General features: G+C 40.7%; 1 protein-coding gene across 1 annotated transcript; it reads right to left on the bottom strand.

The window, feature by feature from the left end:
- Positions 1–11226: 11226 nt before the first annotated feature.
- NDUFV3 (NADH dehydrogenase (ubiquinone) flavoprotein 3, 10kDa) lies at positions 11227–20686 on the bottom strand (the record flags this gene model as incomplete). Its single annotated transcript, XM_009865328.1, has 3 exons — positions 11227–11393; positions 15570–16454; positions 20656–20686. Coding segments are annotated over 3 exons (1083 nt in total), but the record flags the coding sequence as incomplete, so codon positions are not given.
- Positions 20687–20705: the final 19 nt, after the last annotated feature.

Raw genomic sequence — 20705 nt, 5'->3', positions numbered from 1 at the left:
GTGTTCAGCTGTGGGGTCTGCAGCGTAAGAAAGATATAGATCTGTTGGACCAGGTCCAGAGGAGGGCTGGAGTAACTCCCCTGTGAGGACAGACTGAGAGAGTTGGGGTTGTTCAGCTTGGAGAAGAGAAGGCTCTGAGGAGACCTTATAGTGGTGTTCCAGCACCTCAAGGGGGCCTGCAGGAAAGCTGGGGAGGGACTCTTTATCAGGGTGTGCAGTGATAGGACAAGGGGTAATGGTTTTGAACTGAAAGAGGGTAGATTTAGATTAGATTATAGGAATAACTTCTTCATTGTGAGGGTAGTGAGACACTGGCATAGGTTGCCTGGGGAAGCTGTAGATGCCCCCTCCCTGGAAGTGTCCAAGGCCAGGCTGGATGGGGATTTGATTAAATTGGTCTAGTTGGAGGTGTCCCTGCCCATGGCAGAGGGTTGATCCCTTCACAACAAAAACCATTTTGTAATATGATTCTATACTTTAAGATTGGCTTACACATCTTAAATCCTATAGAATCATAAATCAGGTGAAGCAAGTTTATAAAAGAATAATATGCAGGCATTAAGACTGGGTTTAAACAATATAATGATCTTTCTTCTTTTTAAATGATATTCTTTTTAATGATCTTTCTTCTTTTTAAAAAGAAATAACTACATTTTCAATCACTAATTATGCCCTGGAATAAGTGTTCACCAAATGGGCCTCCTACTACTAATTAACAATAACCTGAACAATTCTATGATTCTATGTTTATTCTGTTGACCAAGACTTATCCAGAATAAATGAGTAGCCTTGGTATAGAGAGCAGAACACTTACAAGGGAGAGGAGAGACCTAGGTTCCAGTTCATGGCCCCAGCCAACAGGCAATGCAGTCAGGCTAGCTGGCTTCTTTTGTATTATCCAAGGAATTTTGAGCCCCAGAAAAGAGAGCTGTTAGTAATTCATTCCCTTTTACTCATGTAACGCATGAGTCACATCAGTAAGGGCTGGAATTTTTGGTTTTTAAACCTAATAAGTGAACCTCATGTAGACTGCCTCTCTTTTCTAACAATCTGTATATTTTGGTAGCTTTATTTTCATAAATATGGCATTGAACAGGGTCAGAAAGAATACACTGGAATCCACAGAGGCCTTTCAAAAAGTGCCAGAAACAATAGCGCTTATGGCTTTGTAACTATTCATAAAAAGCAAGAGTCAGCATTGCAGTCCATTTCATAAATAACCCGTACACTCCATAAGTTTAAAGCATCAGAAAAGGCATTCACAAAATCCATTTTTTATTGTGAGGTGGGTCTTACTATGCTCCCCCACCATTTCAAAGATTTACAACTCAGCTGTCTCTAGGGTTTGCTTCCCTTAGGCCTACTTTCTGAGTATTATCACCAAACCCATCAAAATTGTGCTTTTGTTCTACCCTGCTTTATCCGCTTTTCTTCTAAAAATGATCATGCTTCTGCTTTTCCAGTTGCTCAGGAGTCAAAAAGCTGTATCAAACTCAGCATGTTCATCTCACTATGACATCCCACGTATCAAACGCGTGCCTATTTTGGATGTCAATCTGCATTATTTTCTTTACCTCAGTCAGACCTAGGAAAACAATCACAAGACATGCAAGCGATATTGCTTCTTCCTTGCTATTATTTCAGAGTACTGTGTGCATCCATAGGGTGGTGGCATTCCTTTGACTGCTAAGTAAGCACGTTCCTTGACTGCGAAGTCTCTGTAGGAAGCGAGTAGCCCTGCTCCCACACTGTCCTGTTTGTTCAACAGACTGCATCTGCACAGTGAGATTCAATTCTGTCTGCTTGTTAGGGACTGCAGCTCACTTTTTCTTTCTGAAACTTGGAAGCAAAGCTTTACGTTATCAAAGGTTTGGTGATTTGTTTTTTTTCGCCAATTATTATAACACAAGCTGCGTGCAGGCAGAATCTGTGGTGACTATAAATTCCAGCTGCTCCCCTAGCAGACCTGGTAGTGGTAGGATACTCCTGATACAGTTTAAATACAAGAAAATATGAAAGCTTTCAGAAACCCCATTTTCCTGTCATACCTAGATCCAGCCATGTCCCCTTCTCGTACTCCGGTTCGGTTTTGTATCACCACCTCGACTGCTGGCAATACTTTTTTCAATGGGAATATCACAGCCGTAGCTGCTGCCAGAATCTCTTGGCAAACAAGCTGCTCTCTGAGTCAGAGCCTAAAGCCATTACAAGGTCTGCAACAGCTGCAGCAGTCATACATCTGCAAGTCATTTGAACATTTTATGATGAATAAAAACTATCCATTACACAGACCTATACATTATATATTAACCCTAATACTTATTCAGTTACACTAACAATAACCTTTTCCCTCTGCATGCTGTAAACTTCTTTGGCTATAGCATGTGTTAACAGAGATACTTCAAGCTTTGGGTCCATGGTGGAGCAGTCCCTGTGTACATATTACCTAACTTATTCTACCTATTTAAACATGGAATGGGATGATGGAAAGAAAGAAAGAAAAAAAGAAATGAATGTAAAGCTATAAAAATTCATACCATGCATAAGGAAACAGTTTTTATATAATTGCATGAGACTGAATACACTCATACAAATGGAGAAGATACGAAACAATGAGAAATGCAGAGGAAGAATGAAGACATGAAGACACGGAAAAATATATAGTTAAGATGATATGCACGGATCTCAAACTCATCCAGATGTCCCCAGCCGGCAACTTGATCCTCAACACCAGACCCAAGATTTGAAATCTAAAAAGTCAGAATTCTGAAGTCAGGATGGCAGGGCTTATGGAAAAAGAAACGGGAGTTGTGAGGAGTTAAAACCCATTAAAATAATAATGATAATAAAGAAAAATAAATGTGGTTTCACGAAGGAAATATATACACAGCCACAAATTATGAAGTCAGCCCTTCAGGACATTACATTCCTCATGCAAGTTGCTGAGCCCGCTTAACATAAATAGGTGTAAAATACACTCACCAGCTTAGTGACTTCAAGGATAGAGTCCCATATGTGATTCCCTACCAGTAAGTCTTCTACATATGTATACTTTTACAACAGTAAATGTGAACTGGGCAAGACATACCTCCCTATGAGTTTCACTATAAGAGTTTTAAAGAGACAAGGCAGAAGTCTGGCATGACAAAAAATCTATCGTAAATTTTCCATGAGACTCATCCAGAGTCTGAATTTTACTAGCAACCCATATACATGTAAAAACTATTTCATGATCATTCATCACCTATCATTTGCAAACCCTTTTCGGATTCTCAGAAATAAATATCTATTGCTTCCCATTCACTTTCACTCTGTATTTCATGTATCATTTTAGTGCTCTTCATAATATCAGTATCACTTTGGAAACAGAATGTCAATCAACGTGCACTTCCACACTTGAGTTAAAAGTGTGGATTAGTAAGCCACAAAATAGTGTAGGTTTTAACTAAGAAGCAGCTATTAGAATAGTCTTACAGTTAGAGAAGTGACTTTTAGGAAATGTTTTCTTGACTTGATCTGCTTCCTCTGTGCAGTCAGAGACCAAAATGTTTATTTTACTGGCAATCCATCGTTATTGCTTGTGCTGGCTCTAATTTTTCCATCCAAATGATTCTGATATTAAAAATGAAAAAGAAAAACCTAATAAGGTTACAAACAGTTCATTTAAAGGGGATTCAAAAGGGACCTAGCAGAGATCTTTCCTTAAAGGTCAGAAAAGCATTATATTTCAGGGCTGCAAAACCACCTTGCCACTGACAAATGGGACACTTCACTTGACACAGCTGAATCCCCACAGCCAATTTGTGGAGCACCTACCTCCCACTTATAAAAAAAAAAAAAAGGAAAATCCTGGCCCTCCTGATTGCAAAGATAACTTACCAAGTGTGACGTGACGCAATGATGTCTTTCTAAGTCAGCAGCTAGCCAGCTGTCTCTTTGCTGCTGCTCCTACTTTTCCCAGGCTCAGGCAGAGCAGAGCTGAGCAGCCAGGCCAGTTGCACAGCCGCTATCGAGTCAAAGGGCAAAAGTGAAGTTTAGAATAAACACGTTGTTTTCACTCGCTTGCTTGAAGTGCTGCCAAATCTCTTAATATTAGCACACATAAATCGCTGAGTATCATGAAGCCTGAGGCCGGAGCAGCTGGAATCTTGTAGCTGTTACCTGAAATCTTAACGTCCAAAAATATAGCTTCCCTATTGCTTGAGGCTATGTGGAAAATCTCAAAAAACACAATCATAAAAGTATACCTAACATCAAGGAGAAGAACTCCCAATTACTCCTTTCTTTAGTTCTTTCTCTCTTTTTTTTTTTTTTATAGTAATCTCAAATTTGCTGGGCTGGAGCAGGGGAATGGGGTGTCTTTCCTGAGACTGTTAAACATGAGGGTTTCCCAAGACTGTGCAGAAGAAAGTAGTCATTGATTCTAGAGGTAAATCCTAAAGTTACTGAGAGAGGAGGAAGACTATGAAGATAAGCACCTCAGGGCCCATCAGTAAACAGCCATACAGCAGGAGATAAGCAGCTAGAAGAAGGGTAGAGTAGTCGATTTTTCTCTGCCCAAAGACAACCTTCAGGAGGCAGGAGTGGGGCAGAGTGGTGGTGTTCATTCCCTGGACAACAGCTTTGAAATGGTTCTTCAGCAAGGACTTGAGAGAAAAAGCTCCTTCTCCATATTCAGCCACCAAGAGAAATGGAGTTGAAAAAGACCGAATCCTTTTGGCTGATGGGAGTGAAAGATGGAGTCCATTGACTAGTGTCCAGAGACAACAACCTGGTATGAATTCCAGCACCATTCCACTTCCCAGCAGCTGGATTTCTCACCAGGGTGGATTGCTGGTTTTGGACACCTCCCCATTTTTTCCCGTCTGTTAACAGTCTTCCACTAGTAAGTATTTGGAACAGTTGTAAAGCTTTTTTTGTATCTAAACGGCCTTGCCATTGCCTGAATGCAGTTTCAAAATTGCTGGCATTTCTGTGCCAACTATCTGAAGTGTATTTTTTGACATTCTGTTAATAAGCAATGCGTCTCCTGGGAGAACCTCAGCTAGCTCAGAGTTTCTAAATGATGTGCATGCTCAACATAGAAGATGTAAGTAAAAAATCTTTCCCATTTTTTACTAGGTTTTATTCCGAGTTGCTCACTAAATAGATGTGATACGCAAACAGAAAGCCGAGACCACTAACTCCTCATCTATAACGTGAGGATGAGAACCCAAGAAATTAAGCAACTTGCCAACGGTTATGCAGGCAGCCAAGGGTCTCAAAAATGACCCAGAGCCAGTCCAATACTTGAGCCATAAGGACCATCCTTGCTCTCTCAGTTCCTACATTATCCTTCTGTGTTCTACATTCTGATTTTCTTTCCAGCTCCCCTCACATTTCTCCCAGCCCTCCAACAGAATTTAGGTTAGTTTTAGGGATACCTTAGGAGAATTTGGGAAACATCAGTACACTTTAGAATGGCCTAGTCTGGCATGATTTTAAATTAAGCACAGGAGATGCTTTTTGGAAAAGGAGTGCATGGAAATGAGAAATGAAAGCATGAAGGGGTGTCTTTCAAGTCCCTTTCCAAGCCTCCAGGGAGAAGTAGCTATTGCCCTCTTCTTTGAAACAAGACATTAACACGTCTAGTAAAACATATGTAGTGCCCTGGATGCTCCCTGTTGGGTAACAGATAGATACTGTCAAAGGATTTTAGAAACCAAGTGTATCTCCACTGTGCAAACAGCCAGCCATGGAGAGAAGTAAGACAAAAACAGAAAACTAACCAAAACCTCAACCAACAACAGGAACAAAAAAAAAAAAAGCATAAATAATCTTAATTAGCTATTTTCTTCACATTACTTGGTTATTAACTGCTTTAAGAACTATCTACCCTGACTTAATAAAACACTCAGATTTGGAAGGGGGTACTGCCATTTGAGCTACTGGAGAAACAAAGACAACTGCTGCTAAGAATTTTAGGCATTAATTTTAACAAAGGCACATGGCATTGGCATGGGTTCTATGAGTATTAGAACTTAACATGCATGTACTCTGTATTCTGTGATACTACAGATTTACAAAACCGTGTTCCTGTTAATCTGTTTTACAGTTCGAAGTTTGCTGAGAGTGCAGGGGAGGCCAAAATAAATTTTGAGAGCTGACCCACTGACTCCATACACTGACCCAAAGTTTGTTGGATACTTAATTATCATAAACACACATGCTTAAACCTATGTCCCTAACTACGCATTAACACAGTCTTTTCTAGCCCAAAGCTGCCACATGTCCTAAGACTTTCAGAGGTGGGTATGAATTTCCAAATGTAATTGAATGGGTGTAGTAAAAAACCAACCAAATAAAAATCAAGCCAAACAAACAAAATTACAAAAAAAAAGGGGCTCAAAAATATGTGCCGGTTGTATTGGCAGTGGTATTATCCTGAAATGAATACTAAGGATAATAGGTAAGCACTAAAATCACAGAATCATAGAATCATATTTAAAATTCCATGAAATAGAATCACATGAGAGGAGAAGGATGATCTGGAAACTTGATGGGATATTGCATTTAGAGTCCTAACAGTTTAATTAAAATCATCCAGAGTTTAAAGGAGTTTCTCTCAAAGGATAAAATGAAAACAAATAAACAAAAAAACCACAATACAAGAACACCCTAGTTGTAAAGTCAGTCACACAGATGTTCACAGGACCTGTAATAAAGTGCCTATATTACCCTTATTGTGTTAGCTCCTTTTGTCTAACTAGGTATGCAAACAACAGCACACAATACAGAATAGCATAGGAGGGCTGTGAATCAATTTGCAGATTGCAAATACTTGGGCCAAGAATAATCCCAAGGTGTTTCTTTGTTTTTAAAGCAAGGCACAGTGGGGACCTGAACCTGCTCCACACTACTGTCACTGTGCACCATCCTGCGAACTGGAGTCTCCCAGGTCCTTGCCCATTTGCTACGGAAGATTCCACACTAAAACATGAGTAAATTAACACAAGGCCCTTCCTAGCATGTTATACCTTGAAGAATAAGCTACGGGGACGACATAACCAGGCTTGCCAGAGAGATGTAGTATGGATCAGTGTCGAAAAACAAAAAAAGGTAAAGGTTTTGCTTGCTATTTCGGTTTTGGTTTGGTTTTTTTGTGTGTTTGTTTTTTAAATCATGAGGGTGTTCAAACACTGGAGAAGGTGACCAGAGAGATTGTAGGATCTCTGTCCTTGCAGATATTCAAAACTCAACTGCACAAGGTCCAAGACAACCTGACCTAATTGCACCTGCTGCAGAGCAGAGGACTGATCACCTCAAGACTTCCCTTCCAACCTCAATTTGCCTGATTGTAATGTTACAACATTACTATGAGCACGCTTTCTACTCACTCACTCACTGCACAATAGTCATTAGTTGGACCCACCAGGAAATGAAACCGTTTTGAACACACAAGCAGCTGCTCTCTCCAGCTTCTCCTACTCTTCCTCCCAAATACCACAAGATCACAAAATGTCACTAAAGCACTTAGGAGCTGTGGGTTTCTAATCAGCATGAAGCTGAGAAGTTCTGCTCATCTACAGATCTACAGGAGGGTTGGGCAGTCTGGTGACTCTTCTCAGCTCAGGCTCTCATTACCATGAGTAGCTGAAGGAAAAAGCACACAGCATCCCGAGACAGCCTTAAAAGTCCTCAACATTTATTCATCACATGTTAAGAGCAGACTCAATATAATTGTATAATACATATATATAATACATATATAGTATAATATATATGTGTATATAATGTACAAGTAGCTCTGTTGATGACATCTCTTGTGGTGGGAGAAAACACTACAGGCAGGTTTCTATGATGCATGAGTTTAGAGGAAAACAGAATGAGATGCACTGAATGTGTTTTGATCGTTGGACATTGGGGACATACTGTGGAAGATCTTTAAGTACATCCAGGCAAAAGTCTTACTTCCCAAACTGAAAATAAATCTTGAAGATAGCCTTATAGATTGCAGTGCTTATCATGACTGCCAAAGGAAGCACTAGGAGAACAAAAAAAATCTTCACCTTGTAATAACTAAAGTGATCACCATGAACAGTGCTTGCATTACTACTTCTGGACCTTGGATTTGTGGGCTTTCAACTGCTGTCCAGAACCTTCTGGGCTCATAAGGTACTTGAGAAGGATTGAAATGGAAGTAAATTCTGAAAAGTGATTCTATTAGCAGTTTGCTATGCTAAAAACCCCAATAATTTAAAGGACCTGAAGTCTGAAAACCATTCCCTTTGACAAGTATTTGCTTACCTTAATGAGAAGTTAGTGAATTCCGCTTTCCAGATTTTCATGTGCTCCTACACACTACTTACACTGAAAGCCCCACTTCTGAAGTTTGTGCTGGCTCTGAAGAGCAGTTTTTTACAAAAGCTAAGCTGAGACAATTTCTTTCCCATTCAAGGCTTTCCAGGAATTATGTTAATATCCTGGATTATACATTCTTTAAAACAAGGCCCCTGACTGTATCTGACAAGTGCCTAGCATGGCAAGACAAAGTTACTAACCTTACAGAATTTGAGCATATTGTGTCACATCCTGCTTGAAATTGAAATGCTAGCATACGACTTGAACACAATGACATCTGATAATACCCAATTTAAAAAAAAATAAAAGCGCAAGCATTTTTCATTGAAGTCCAGGAATTTCCCATTCAAGGCTTTCCAGGAATTATGTTAATATCCTGGATTATACATTCTTTAAAACAAGGCCCCTGACTGTATCTGACAAGTGCCTAGCATGGCAAGACAAAGTTACTAACCTTACAGAATTTGAGCATATTGTGTCACATCCTGCTTGAAATTTAAATGCTAGCATACGACCTGAACACAATGATATCTGATAATACCCAAGTTAAAAAAAAAAAAAAAAGTGCAAGCATTTTTCATTGACGTCCAGGAAAACACAACAGTGGGAAAATGTCTTGGTGCCCTTCCTCATGTTACGTGTCCTTCCGAGACCAAACTGGTTCATAAACAGAGAAAACGTTAAAGACATGCACCATATGTAACAGAATAGGTAGGAAATTGAAATTATTTGACTTCCAGCTTGATTTTAGAGGTGCACAAAACATCACTAAAAGACACTGAGACAGTATTACACAGGCAGGAAGGCTATTCACCATAAACTTTTAGCTGTAACCGTGAAACAAGGGTAGCAAAATGCTTACCCCAAGTACAGAGTAGAATCTCCTTAGCTAGAACTGCAGCTCAGGAGAGTGTAGGAGCTGACTGAAAGGAAGACATGCATCTGTGCCAACCCACTCCTCCTTAGCTCATTAAGTCAGTGCTTATAACACCAACCATCCTTACAAATGCAAGGGGTACTAGGTGAACAAGTCTGACTCCAAACAGCTAACGGACCCAGCTACGGTGATAGATTTAGTAAATACAGAAGCACATTAATGGACTACGTTTAACTTTTTCTGTTTAGATTCTGACAACTTGCAGCCTCCTTTGGAAATCACAAAAACAAATAGGAACACATTTCAGCACTGATGCAGATCTAAGCTACAGGGTTCAGGTTACTACGTGGCATCAGCAGTTTTACCGGGGCCCTCCAGCGGGCCCTTAATAAAGGAAGACCCTTTTCCTTATTCTTTCATGTTTTTAATGTTAACAGCAAATTTCTTTCCTTTTTACAAGTACAGTGTACACGGTACCACCGGTGTCTCAAAGTGACTTTCTGCTCTTTATTCCTAAGCACATGGCTTTATCCATTTGCCGATTTTTAAATTTCATAGTTAAGAGTTAGTAATATGCTTTTTAGTTTTTACAGGACAATAAAACTGCCTGCCAGAGGTTTCTGACTTAAAATTCTACACAGGAGACTGATGTAGGCCTCTTGATCCTTCTTACCACATTTTTGCCAAGTTGGAGTATAAAATAGCTGTTCTCCTAATTGCACCCAGGGATTTGGGTCCAACATCCAGATAGACTCCTAAAGCCGACTCTTGTTTTCCCTTTGATCTTCTGTATTCTGTTGCTTGAAAGAATACAGACAGGTGATGGAAAATGCTGGAGCTATTGCAAGTATAACTGCTCAACGACCAATTAAGTCCCAAAAAACCCAAATGAACAAGAAGCCAAAATGGAACTAAACCCACAACAGCTGGTGGTCATCAAGGCAGTTTTCCCAGAGGGCAGCAGACTGTTACTAATAGGATGGAAATACAAAATTTACTGAGACAAACTGTAACTGCTGATAACATACATTGAGAAGTGCCTCATTTCTCACATTTTATGCAGAGCAAGAGTAAAGTTGGACAGCAATGTTAACTTTTATTGTGGAAAGAAAAAAAGAAAAGTGGAAACTGAAACACAGTCCCACTGAACAATTAGCACCAGAAGCTGATTTTATTTACCATAAGGCTACTGTCTTCACATTTAGAAATAACATTCACGTGATTTTACCCATAGAAATACATTATTTCTCAGGGCTTAATCACTGTAACGTAGTTCATTAGGAACTGCTCACTGGGATTCTCTTACAGTTTAAATTATTTCAGTTACTACAGCACCAGACCACTAGAACCCCCAATAGAAGACTAAATAAAGTTGTATGCTCTCCCTTTACAACAGCAGAGGTTTTGAGATGTTTCAATCACATTACACAGACTTACATTCCTCTGCTAACACAAAGCATACACTCTTGCCACAGGAGACAAATACTTCTTACGCTGTTTCCAGCCAAAGATTTTGACTTCAAATCCAGAGTAAACATAACCTCCTCAGAGCTGGGAACATATTTGTGCACAAGGAGAAAGGCCCGCTGCATTACAGTGATAACAACACCTATTAAAATTATGGCACAGACTGAACAGGCACATGCACAAGGGCCATTACGTTCTTTGGCATGGTACTGAAAGAATGGCCAGTTTCAGTTTGAGACACTGAAAAGTCAGGATTCTTTTTTTCTCCCCACACTATCATCAAATAATATATAGCAAGAGGTAGAAAAGCTATTTTTATTCAGTGATGTGATGATTCACTCTGCAGCTCATTCATAAAAGTCAAGAAGTGAGGGACTCCAAGAATGAAGAAAAAAACCACACCTCTTCAAGAGCACAAGCATAAGTTATCATGCCTTTATTTATTTACTCTTTATTATCCTATTTATAATACAGATGAAGCAACAGTGCTAAATAGAACAACTGATCATTCTGCCCAGGCACTGGTTTTAAATGTGGTTCTTTCAGTGCCTTGGTGATGGTCTTCCAGAAGACGGCTGAGGCTGTCTGAATTTTGAGAGAACCACAACAGAATCAACAAAGGTATAAATGTTATATTCATGATGTTGAAGGTTCTTGTAGGTAGAATTATCAAATTCTTCCGGAGCAGGCCCAGGAGCTGCTTTGGTCTCTGTGAAAACAAAGAGCAAGTGGTGACTATGAGGATGCCACACCAGAGGGCAATATTCTTAATTATTATAACAAAAGGGTAGGTCAACTAAACTCTGCTGGTACCTTAAGCATTAGTATGCATTAGTATGCAGTAGGGGAACAGGAATCAGTACAAGTCATCTAATACACCACAGGTTTTAAAATCCAAACTACCACCTAATGCTGAGGTTGACCAGGGCAGAACATTTCATTTCTATTTTGAAGACATATGGCTGCATTTCCTGGCTTTTTCATAGTTGCCTTGGTTTTCACTTCAGCCAGAACAGTAGGTGACATTCTTAGCAAGCCAGGAGAGGCAAAGCAGCAGTATGGATGATATATCACCATGAGAAACAGCTCCTAGAACTACTTTACAGATTGAATTTTTTTCCATGGGGAGAAGTGATGGAATTATTAAGATTTCCACAGTTTAGTTTCAAATGTGGTTATACTCAATAGTAACGTATCACGAGCCTTTGATGGCAATTTCTTTGCTTCTAAATATAATCTTCTAAACTTTCTATTGGCTCTTCTTCCTGAAAGAATAACCTACTAAAGTTATGCAGAACTCCTTACTTCATGTTTAAGCCAACATTAATTCTTACACTTTTAGAATATTATGCAAATTTAGGTAGTAACTTTGACTTGTAAAAGTTGTCATTACAGCCTGATTTTACAACCAAGGAAACTGCAAGAAATAAAACTTTACACCCAGTAATTCTTTCTCATATACCCAGAGTTTTAAGAATAGGAAAGACATAAGCATAACTTAGTGAAAAGGTTTGCCATATAATACTTATATGTACGTAGTGGTTTAGGATAGATTGCATTAAGCTTCTTTTTTAATAAAACCATCTGCAATAAAAATACAAGAACACAAGCAACTGCACTCCAGAATTTCCCTTTAATTATGACATAACTATTGCAACAGAATGCTATCAGTTCAAGAGCACATACCCATAACATTTAGCAAGATTTGCTTATAAAACACACCGCGTTAAGCCACAGTTTCAGCAAAATCATACACACAGCCTGCAAAAGGAAACACCCCTGTGCCTACTGCTCAGGTCCTACTGAGACAGCTCATAAGAGACAATGCCACAAATATAAAAGCCACATGATGTGGTATTTGCTGCAAATAGCCCCAAGAACAGGGAAGCATGCATTTGACCTGCAAGAGATCGTTGTTCCAAATTAAGAGACACATGGTCAGGAAAAAAGCAGATGGAGTCTCATTCTTCCTGCTCAAATACACTGTACTTGGCTTCTCAAAGGAAAAAAAAAAAAATCATCCCAGAGTTCATCCTCCCTGTACTTCAGATTTCATCTACACTTTCTCTCTTGAAGAGCAAGCATTTCACAAGATGTTCTTCCAGAATGAATCAGAGGCATATTTCTGAGTTACCAGGCTACTATTTTGTTACTTACTTAGCAGCTTAAGTCAGCAGTTTTTGCTGACGGCTTAGCATGCCCACTCTACAAATTGGATGACATCACCTTAACATCCATGTTTGCAATGGAAAAAACTGCTTTTACACCTTCAGCATGCCTGCTGCAGAGTTTGCAGACGAACAAAAGAACACAGGAACAGGACAGAAGCACAAATTACAGAAGGTATTATTAACCGCACACATCAAACATGGAAAAGCAGTAGCTGTTCTCAAACGCCTCAAAAGGGAGAGAAAACAAGATATGCCTGGAGATACCAGTAGCTAGATTTGACTCTCTGCTACCGTCTGGCACCCAAAGACATTACACCAGCAGTAAAGGAATATGAACTTGCCTGTACTAACCCCCGCCTCCCCTACAGCCACTGCAGCAGAGTTCTCCAGCACACACTCAACAGAAACTTTCCTGTCGTCACAGCCTCACCACCTCCGCAGAGGGAGAGGAGCTCAACAGCAGAAGTGCTGTTTTCAGCAAAGCCAGGTCCTACCCAGAAAGGGTTTTGCTGGTACGGTTGTGATGATGCTGTCTCCGAGGCATGGTGGTACCCTTGCCCTGTCAATACAGATCTGCAGGAAAAGTTTGTCACATGGGCTTAACCTCCTTCTGGATTTACAGCATCAGAGTAGAGGCAGCTGCTTCATAGATCTTCAATGTGCAATGATATTCACCTTGAATCATTAGCACATTTTAAGATCAAGTCTTCCTTCTCATATCTGAAGTTAACTGAACTCATTTCTGGGGTCTTCACAGTAATGTCAACGTGGAAGAAAAAAAACAGTGCTTGAGGATCTAGAACTCTACTGTGGATGAAAGGGGAGAAAAGCATCATCTGTCAAAAAGTAGAAATAGCCTTTCCTAACTTTTTTTCTTTAAGAAAGCTTCTGCTGCTTATTGCAAGGAGGAACAAATAAGTGAAAATGTCCCTTGCAAACAGTGCTGCATTTGAGCATATGAGTTGCAGTCAGGAAAAAAGGCAAGTTTAGCTTCCATCTCCTAAAACAGACGAAATTATGAGCAGACTAACCCCCTCGAAACAGAAGGCAGGTCTTCTAGTCAGCACTGTATTCTGGAAACCAACATACAAAACCAATTGTTTGTCACTTAACCTGGTTAGACACTTCACAGGTTCACAGAATAGCTGCAGATGGAAGACGCCTCTGGAGATCATCTTGTCTAACCCCAAATGCTCAAGCAGGGTCAGCTAGAGCAGGCTGCCCAGGACTGTGTCTAGACAGCTTCTGAATGTTCCTAAGGAGAGAGACTCCACCACCTCTCTGGGCAACCTGTGCCAGTGCTCAGTCACTGTCACATTAAAAGAAGAAAAAAGTGTTTCTTGATGTTTGGGCAAACCCCTGAGTATCAGTTTATACCCTCTGCCTCTCGTCCTGTCACTGGGTACTACTGAAGAAAGTCTTACCTCTGTCTTCTTTGCATTTTCCCTTCAGCTGTCTACATAAATTGAGATATTCCTCACCAAGCCTTCTCTCCTCCAGGCTCAACAGTCCCAGCTCTCAACCTGTCCTCACAGGAGAGATACTCCAGTGCCTTCACCATCTTGGTGGCACTTCACTAGACTCTCTCCAGTAGCTCCACATGTCTCTTGTCCTGGGGAGCCCAGAATTGAACGCAGCACTCCAGGTGCATCTCTCCAGGGAAGGATCACCTCACTCAGCCTGTTTGCAACACTGCTCCTAATGCAGCCCAGGTTACCACTGGTGGTCTTTGCTGCAAGGGCATGGTGCTGGCTAGTGTTCAACTTGCTGTCCACCTGGACCCACCATGGCCTTTTCTGCAAGGATATCACTTGAAGGATGACATCCAAGCAACTTTACAATTATGCTGCTTTTACTTCTAAGTAGGCAAATTCTCTAATTCAAAGCAGCAAACAGAAGCAAGGGGGTCCTAAGAATGGTATGCTGCCTAAGTTGAAAGGCAAGAACGGTAAACCACCACAGATGAGGACGAGGAGGATTTGCGATTGAAATATGCAGACTGAGATCAGTAGGTCAGTAGGTAAGTTAACAGGTCAATAAGTTAGAAAGTGAAGTAGAGCTAGGGAGATGATTATATGATGCATGGTGCTCTTTCCTGAAACACATCACTGTCTTCTCCCCAACTCACTGCAAAAACTCGGTCATAAGGTCAATTCTGTGCTACTTCAACACAACTCTCTCACAACGAACCAATCATAGAACCGACACCCATTTCTGGCAACACACTATGATTTCCTGAAGTATAACGAAATATGAAACACTGCAAAATTTTTTTAAACACAGGAAGAAAGAGAAAGCAGGATTTAAGAAAAAAATCAGATGGCACCAAATTTGGCTCAGGAGAAAGGCAGGTACCAAATCTTTCTGATAACCGAGAAGAGGGAAAACAAGTTTTACCATATAAACCCCATGATTTTGCTCACAGTGGAAACAATCTTGTTTCCATTTGGTAAGTTATTGGTTCATGAAACTATAAATACACTGAAACGAAGACTGCTTCTTTTCACAGCATAACTGAAGAATAAGTATTGCTGAGCACTTATAAAAACTAGCAACAAACAAGAATTTATCTACCAGAAAGCTATCACTGCTACACACTTAGCTTCAGTGGAAAGATCAGAGAGTCGTGAACAAAGAAGATTTGGAAACTCTTTAAAAAAAGTCAAACCTTAGCCCAGATCAATCAATACAGTTCAAACAATTTAAATTTGTACCCTCTGTCATGCTGCTTTCTCCAGCCTGGACTCCTGCTTTCTGAATGGTCTGCTCCTTTGCTGTAGTCCCCATCACCAACATTGTGCTTTCAGAAGTCTCTTCTTCCAGTTTAGGAGCAGTTACTTCTTCTGCTTCTGGTTCCTGCATCCCCTTCACCTTTTTCTCTTCTCCTCTGGATACCAGTTTTTGCTTTTTGTCTTCCTGAATCACTGACGAACCTCTCAGCTGAATAGCTGCTACTTGGGTTCCAATGGACCTTTCCTCCAAATAATCAGATTTATGAGTGACATCAGTCAGGTCTCGGCTTTCAATCACATGTGGCTCTAAGACCAGCTTCTGCCCATCTGCTTCTTTTGGAGCTGATTTCACTTTGGGGTCTCTTGCTTTGGATTTTGATGTTTCATGGCTGGCTGCTGGTTTAGAAAATGCAACCTGCTTGATAGGAGACACATCAGTTTCTGTTTTGCGTGGCTTCTTCTTACCCACATATTCTTTCTGGGCTTTCCGGGACAAGTTCTCTCTTGCTAGCATTGATGCCTTTACTGCTATGTTCTCAGAAAAGATGGAATTTTGTCTAGGAAAGTTATGTTTGTTTTTAGCGGCAACTTCTGAATCATCATTATCATTTTCTTCCTCCGAATCTGAGCTAGAACCTGAATCTGAGCTGGATGAAGATGAAGTTTCTTCCTCAACTAACTCTTTCCTCAAGCCTCCTTCTGTTGCAGATGTAGTGAGGTTCTCCTCCTCAGGGGAAGACATAGCTACTCGCTGAGGAAATGCAACCACAGTTTTTCTTGACATGAACATCCTCATGTCTTCAGCAGAAGGTTTTGAAGCTTCCTCGAGTTTAGTACTAGATGTGCTCTCACCTTTGTTTGCAGATACTAGGAGAGAGCTAGAAGACAACATTTTAGGAAATTCAACTGGTGCCTTGATGGCTAGCAGCTTGGAGCCTCCCTGGGGTGCCACTATATCTAGGAAATGGCATAAAGAGGATTATCATCATTATGTTCGACACTGCTGTCAATTAGTGATCTTAGTCATACAATTTTAACTTTCTGAGATAACCTGGTAGAAAAAGCAAATTGGAGAAGCTGGGCTAGATGACCTTTAAAGATCCCTTCAAACCCAAAGCATTCTGATTATACTAAATACTGGCATTATAAAGCAGAAAGTCTTAAGACATTTTAAGTTAAAGAAGCTAGAGTCAGCACTTAACAGTTTTTGCTGCTGCAATGCTGGAACTCCTAAGATAATGCCTTCTGCTCCTTGCTTTGCCATACTCGCAAGAGCTGTTTTTCTCAAAGCTTCAATTCTGCATCACCAAAAACGGTTTACACACACCTTCCTATCTCAGATGAACACCAAGATAGCTTGTTAGCTGAACTCTCCAGATATGCTGCTGCAGAGATATTTGTCTACGCACAAGCCAGCGAAGCAGAAGCCACAATAAACAGATATAGCAAGAGCCAGCCTCTTGCAACAGTCATCTTTAAAGCAGTAGGGAGGGATGACTTCCAAGAGACTAAGTAGCAGAATAAGAGATACCTAAAGCCACAGGGAAAAGCATTACTTTTTCATGTGTCCAAGTGACCTGTCAACTGAATTGTGTAACTCTTATTTCCCCAAGACCTCTCTCCTTTAGTCTTCACTGTGTCCATTTACTATTTTTGGTTTGAGACCTCTTTACAAAAAAAAGAGTCTTAGATCTCCTACCACTTCATGCTAGCCTGCCTTTACTTCTTTTCCCTTGGGAATACTTTCATTAAGCAAACTCTTCAGGCAAGTAGCCAACAGTTGGAGAGAAAGCAGAAACTTTCAGGTCCTGTCAGAGAGTATCAACTACCTCTTGGACACTTGTACTAACGATTTCCTGAAGAGGCTGATCAACAGTGGATACTCTTGGGTTCACAGAAAACAGGAGGACAAAGAGGATGGGGAGCACACTAGGAAGATACACCACTGCTGAAAATTTTTATAACAAAGCCAACTCCGTTATGAGTTGCACCGCTTCCAACCAGCCGTGTAACTCAGTAGGTGTCCAGTCTGTCGTGCAGATTTATCTGCATAGTTTAGAAACCAGATCTACTTTACAACACCACAAACCAGATGCGGTCTTCCATCTTACTGGTATTTTACAGCAATGCATTGTACTGTATTTGGTTCAGAAGAGAAGCAAGTCTTTAGTAACGTCCAGATGAAAACATCATAGAAGAGACAGACACATGAAATTAAAAAGGAAGTATTTAAGAAAGAAATACAGCGTTCTTAACATAAGTACAAATTGAAAAAACATCAGTTTACTATATAGGTAATACCACTCTTGAATAATTTCAGGCACGTATTTCTCTCTGTCAGACAGAAGGCGCAGAGCGGGGAGGGAGGGCAGGGGTAAGCGGGAGGATGTGCAGCCACCTTTAAAAGAAGCCTGACTCCCTCCATAGACTGATGCAGCCAAACGGCAGCCAGTAGAAACTAATTTGTGAGGAAGCATCACTCAGGCTTGAAGAGTTTTTCAAAGAAGCGCACAGGAAGGTCAAACTAACACAAGAATGTCCAACAGAATGACAGACAAGTGAAAGCTGCGTGAAAGCTGCATAAATGTTGATGTTAAGGTATCCTAAGAAACCAAGAAGGCAAGTAACATTCAACTTGACCATTAACAGTAGGCGTTGCTGGAAAAATACTTTAAATGGTAATAGCTGGATATGTGAGAAAGACAACATGCTTCAGCATTTATTCATAAAGTCCAATACAACTGGTACAGACACGTTAATTAGGGTACTACAAACTTTGTACCGCCTGATCCGTATTTGCATCACTTCGCCTAAAGAACAATGCATTCAAATTGGTGAACAGAATATTATTCCCAGGTGCATTCTTATTGATGATTGTAGCATCAGCATCGTTATCGGATCATATTTAAAAAGTATTCACACTCGAAAGGGTGCCAAGCATGTCTAGTCCCCATCACTTACCTCATAAGTAAACATGACCATTTTATCAAAGCAAAGAAAATTTGCATGCCCTGTTCCAGCTTCATCCTACACACCTTAACTAACCTTAACCATCTGCAGTGGATGCAGATGGCTGAAAGAGGTGGCCCAAGAGGTCTCCTGACACCTTCTGAAATCAGACCTGCAGGACAACAAATCTAGCAAATCATGCTAAAGTATATTTCAGATGTGCTTGAAACAACACAAAAATAAATTATAATAAAGACCAATTTGTTGTTCAGTCAAGCTTATATCAATCTATGCAGCAAAGGCTTTCTTAACAGAACAGCCAAGCTTTTATTTCCCCTGGTATTTAAGAAGCTAACATTAGAAGCCACAAGTTTGCATTCGACTACTCTTGCAGTGATCTTTCCAACAACTGTCAAGAAGTCCGATCACTCCTACGCATGGTTCCACAGAGCTCTGCTGTTTAAACATTTGGATCTCTAATTTGGAACTGGGAATCCTCCTCAGTGAATCAGCGAGCCTCTACAAACAACATTTTGCACAAGGTAATCCCTCTTTGAAATTTGTATTTGTGTTTTAACTTTGGTCAGGGACAGCAAGGGTTCAAATGCTTCTGCCTGTCAAATGCACAGCAGCATCCAAACTCAGGTCCAGGTATTGTCTTGCTCACAAACCTATGGGGCAAGAAGCATTATAACTAGACGTAACACAAGAGGGCCATGGTATTTTTCTGGAGCAGATACTCGGATCTTGCAAGCCAATCTCTCTTTCTGTAAAATGGGATACTTGCTGACTCTCATAATCCAAATGTTCAGAAAGTCAAAGGGGAACATCTCAAGTTAAAACCCTGATTTCGCACCCCATTAAAAAAGTAACTTGCTACACCTTGTTTCCATCACATTACAGGCAACTTGCAAAGTTTCTTTATATCCAGAGACCAATGGCACAACAGCTCTTCTTAAGTCTGGTCAAGCATCACAGCAGCTAACATCTTAAGGTAAACAGGAAAGAAGCATCAAACTTGTAGCATGACCTATAAATATATCCCATACAGATCCATTCCTACCAGATCTTGAATTTAGGTTTTCTTATGCTATAGATTTGAACAAAATCTCTTATTTATATGGTGAATGACCTTCTGCTTTCTTGGCTTATGTAGCAGCTGCTCACAGACGTGACCAGGAGCATTTCTAAGCTCTTATAATCTATTTAATGACAACCACAAGGACTTGAGTCTCAGCCCAACAGGTTGAAAAACCTATATGGCCTGGGTACCACCACAGGGTGCAGAAACATCCCAGGCCTCATGGGCCATAGGGGAAGGTGGATAGCTACTATGCTGCTTTGAGCTAAACAGAACCAGTTCTGCTCGGTGGTCTGACTTTCCAGCTCAGTCTCTTCTAAGAAACTGCATCTGCTGAAATTAACAGCTTGTTTTGGCAATGTCTGCTACTGGAAGTACAACACTTGATGTTTACAGTTAACGCCAGGGATTGGGATGCAGAAGGACGCTACTTGCTAGTGTAGTGACCAAGGTCCCTGCTGGATCTTGTAACACACTGAGCGTGCCAGGAAATAAAAGGCGTTGCAAGAAAGTAAGAAGTTGCACCTCTAGAAAGGAACAGACAGGACAGGTGACCAACAGGAGTATTCCATTACATATATGAAATTTTCAGTATAAAGCTGAGGGATCGCAGGGGTTAAGCCCTCCTCTTCAGTGACCCCAGTGTCTGAGCAGAAGGAGTCGGAATCCAGCTTCTGTACCCAGCTGCCCTCTGCCACTGAGCCTGGGGCTTCCTCAGTCCCTGCCTGCTCTGCAGCATCAGTGGTGACTGATACCAGTGGGGCTAGGTTCGATATTGGATTTGTATATAATTTTTTTAGTAGTATTATTATAACTTCATCAAAGCCATTTCACTTTTCCACTCTGTAAGTCACTCTGCCTTATTCCCTTCCCGTTTGGGGGGCAGGAGAGAAGAAGGGTTAAAGATCACCTATCAGCGTTCAGCAACTGGCCCACGCCCAACCCCTAGCACTTTTATCACCACCCAAAACCGCTTCGAACGCCCGCTCTCCTATTTCCCTTATATTTAACCCCAAAACACAGAAACAAACGTCTTACTCGTCGGCGGAGACCCGGAGCCCGCCGGCCTGGTGCAGAACCCCGCCGAA

This window comes from Apaloderma vittatum, unplaced genomic scaffold, assembly GCF_000703405.1.
Source record: "Apaloderma vittatum isolate BGI_N311 unplaced genomic scaffold, ASM70340v1 scaffold6230, whole genome shotgun sequence".
In the NCBI taxonomy this organism is placed as follows: Eukaryota; Metazoa; Chordata; class Aves; order Trogoniformes; family Trogonidae; genus Apaloderma; species Apaloderma vittatum.
The sequence above is the reverse complement of the archived record's forward strand: the minus strand, read 5'-3'. Positions and strand labels throughout refer to the sequence as shown.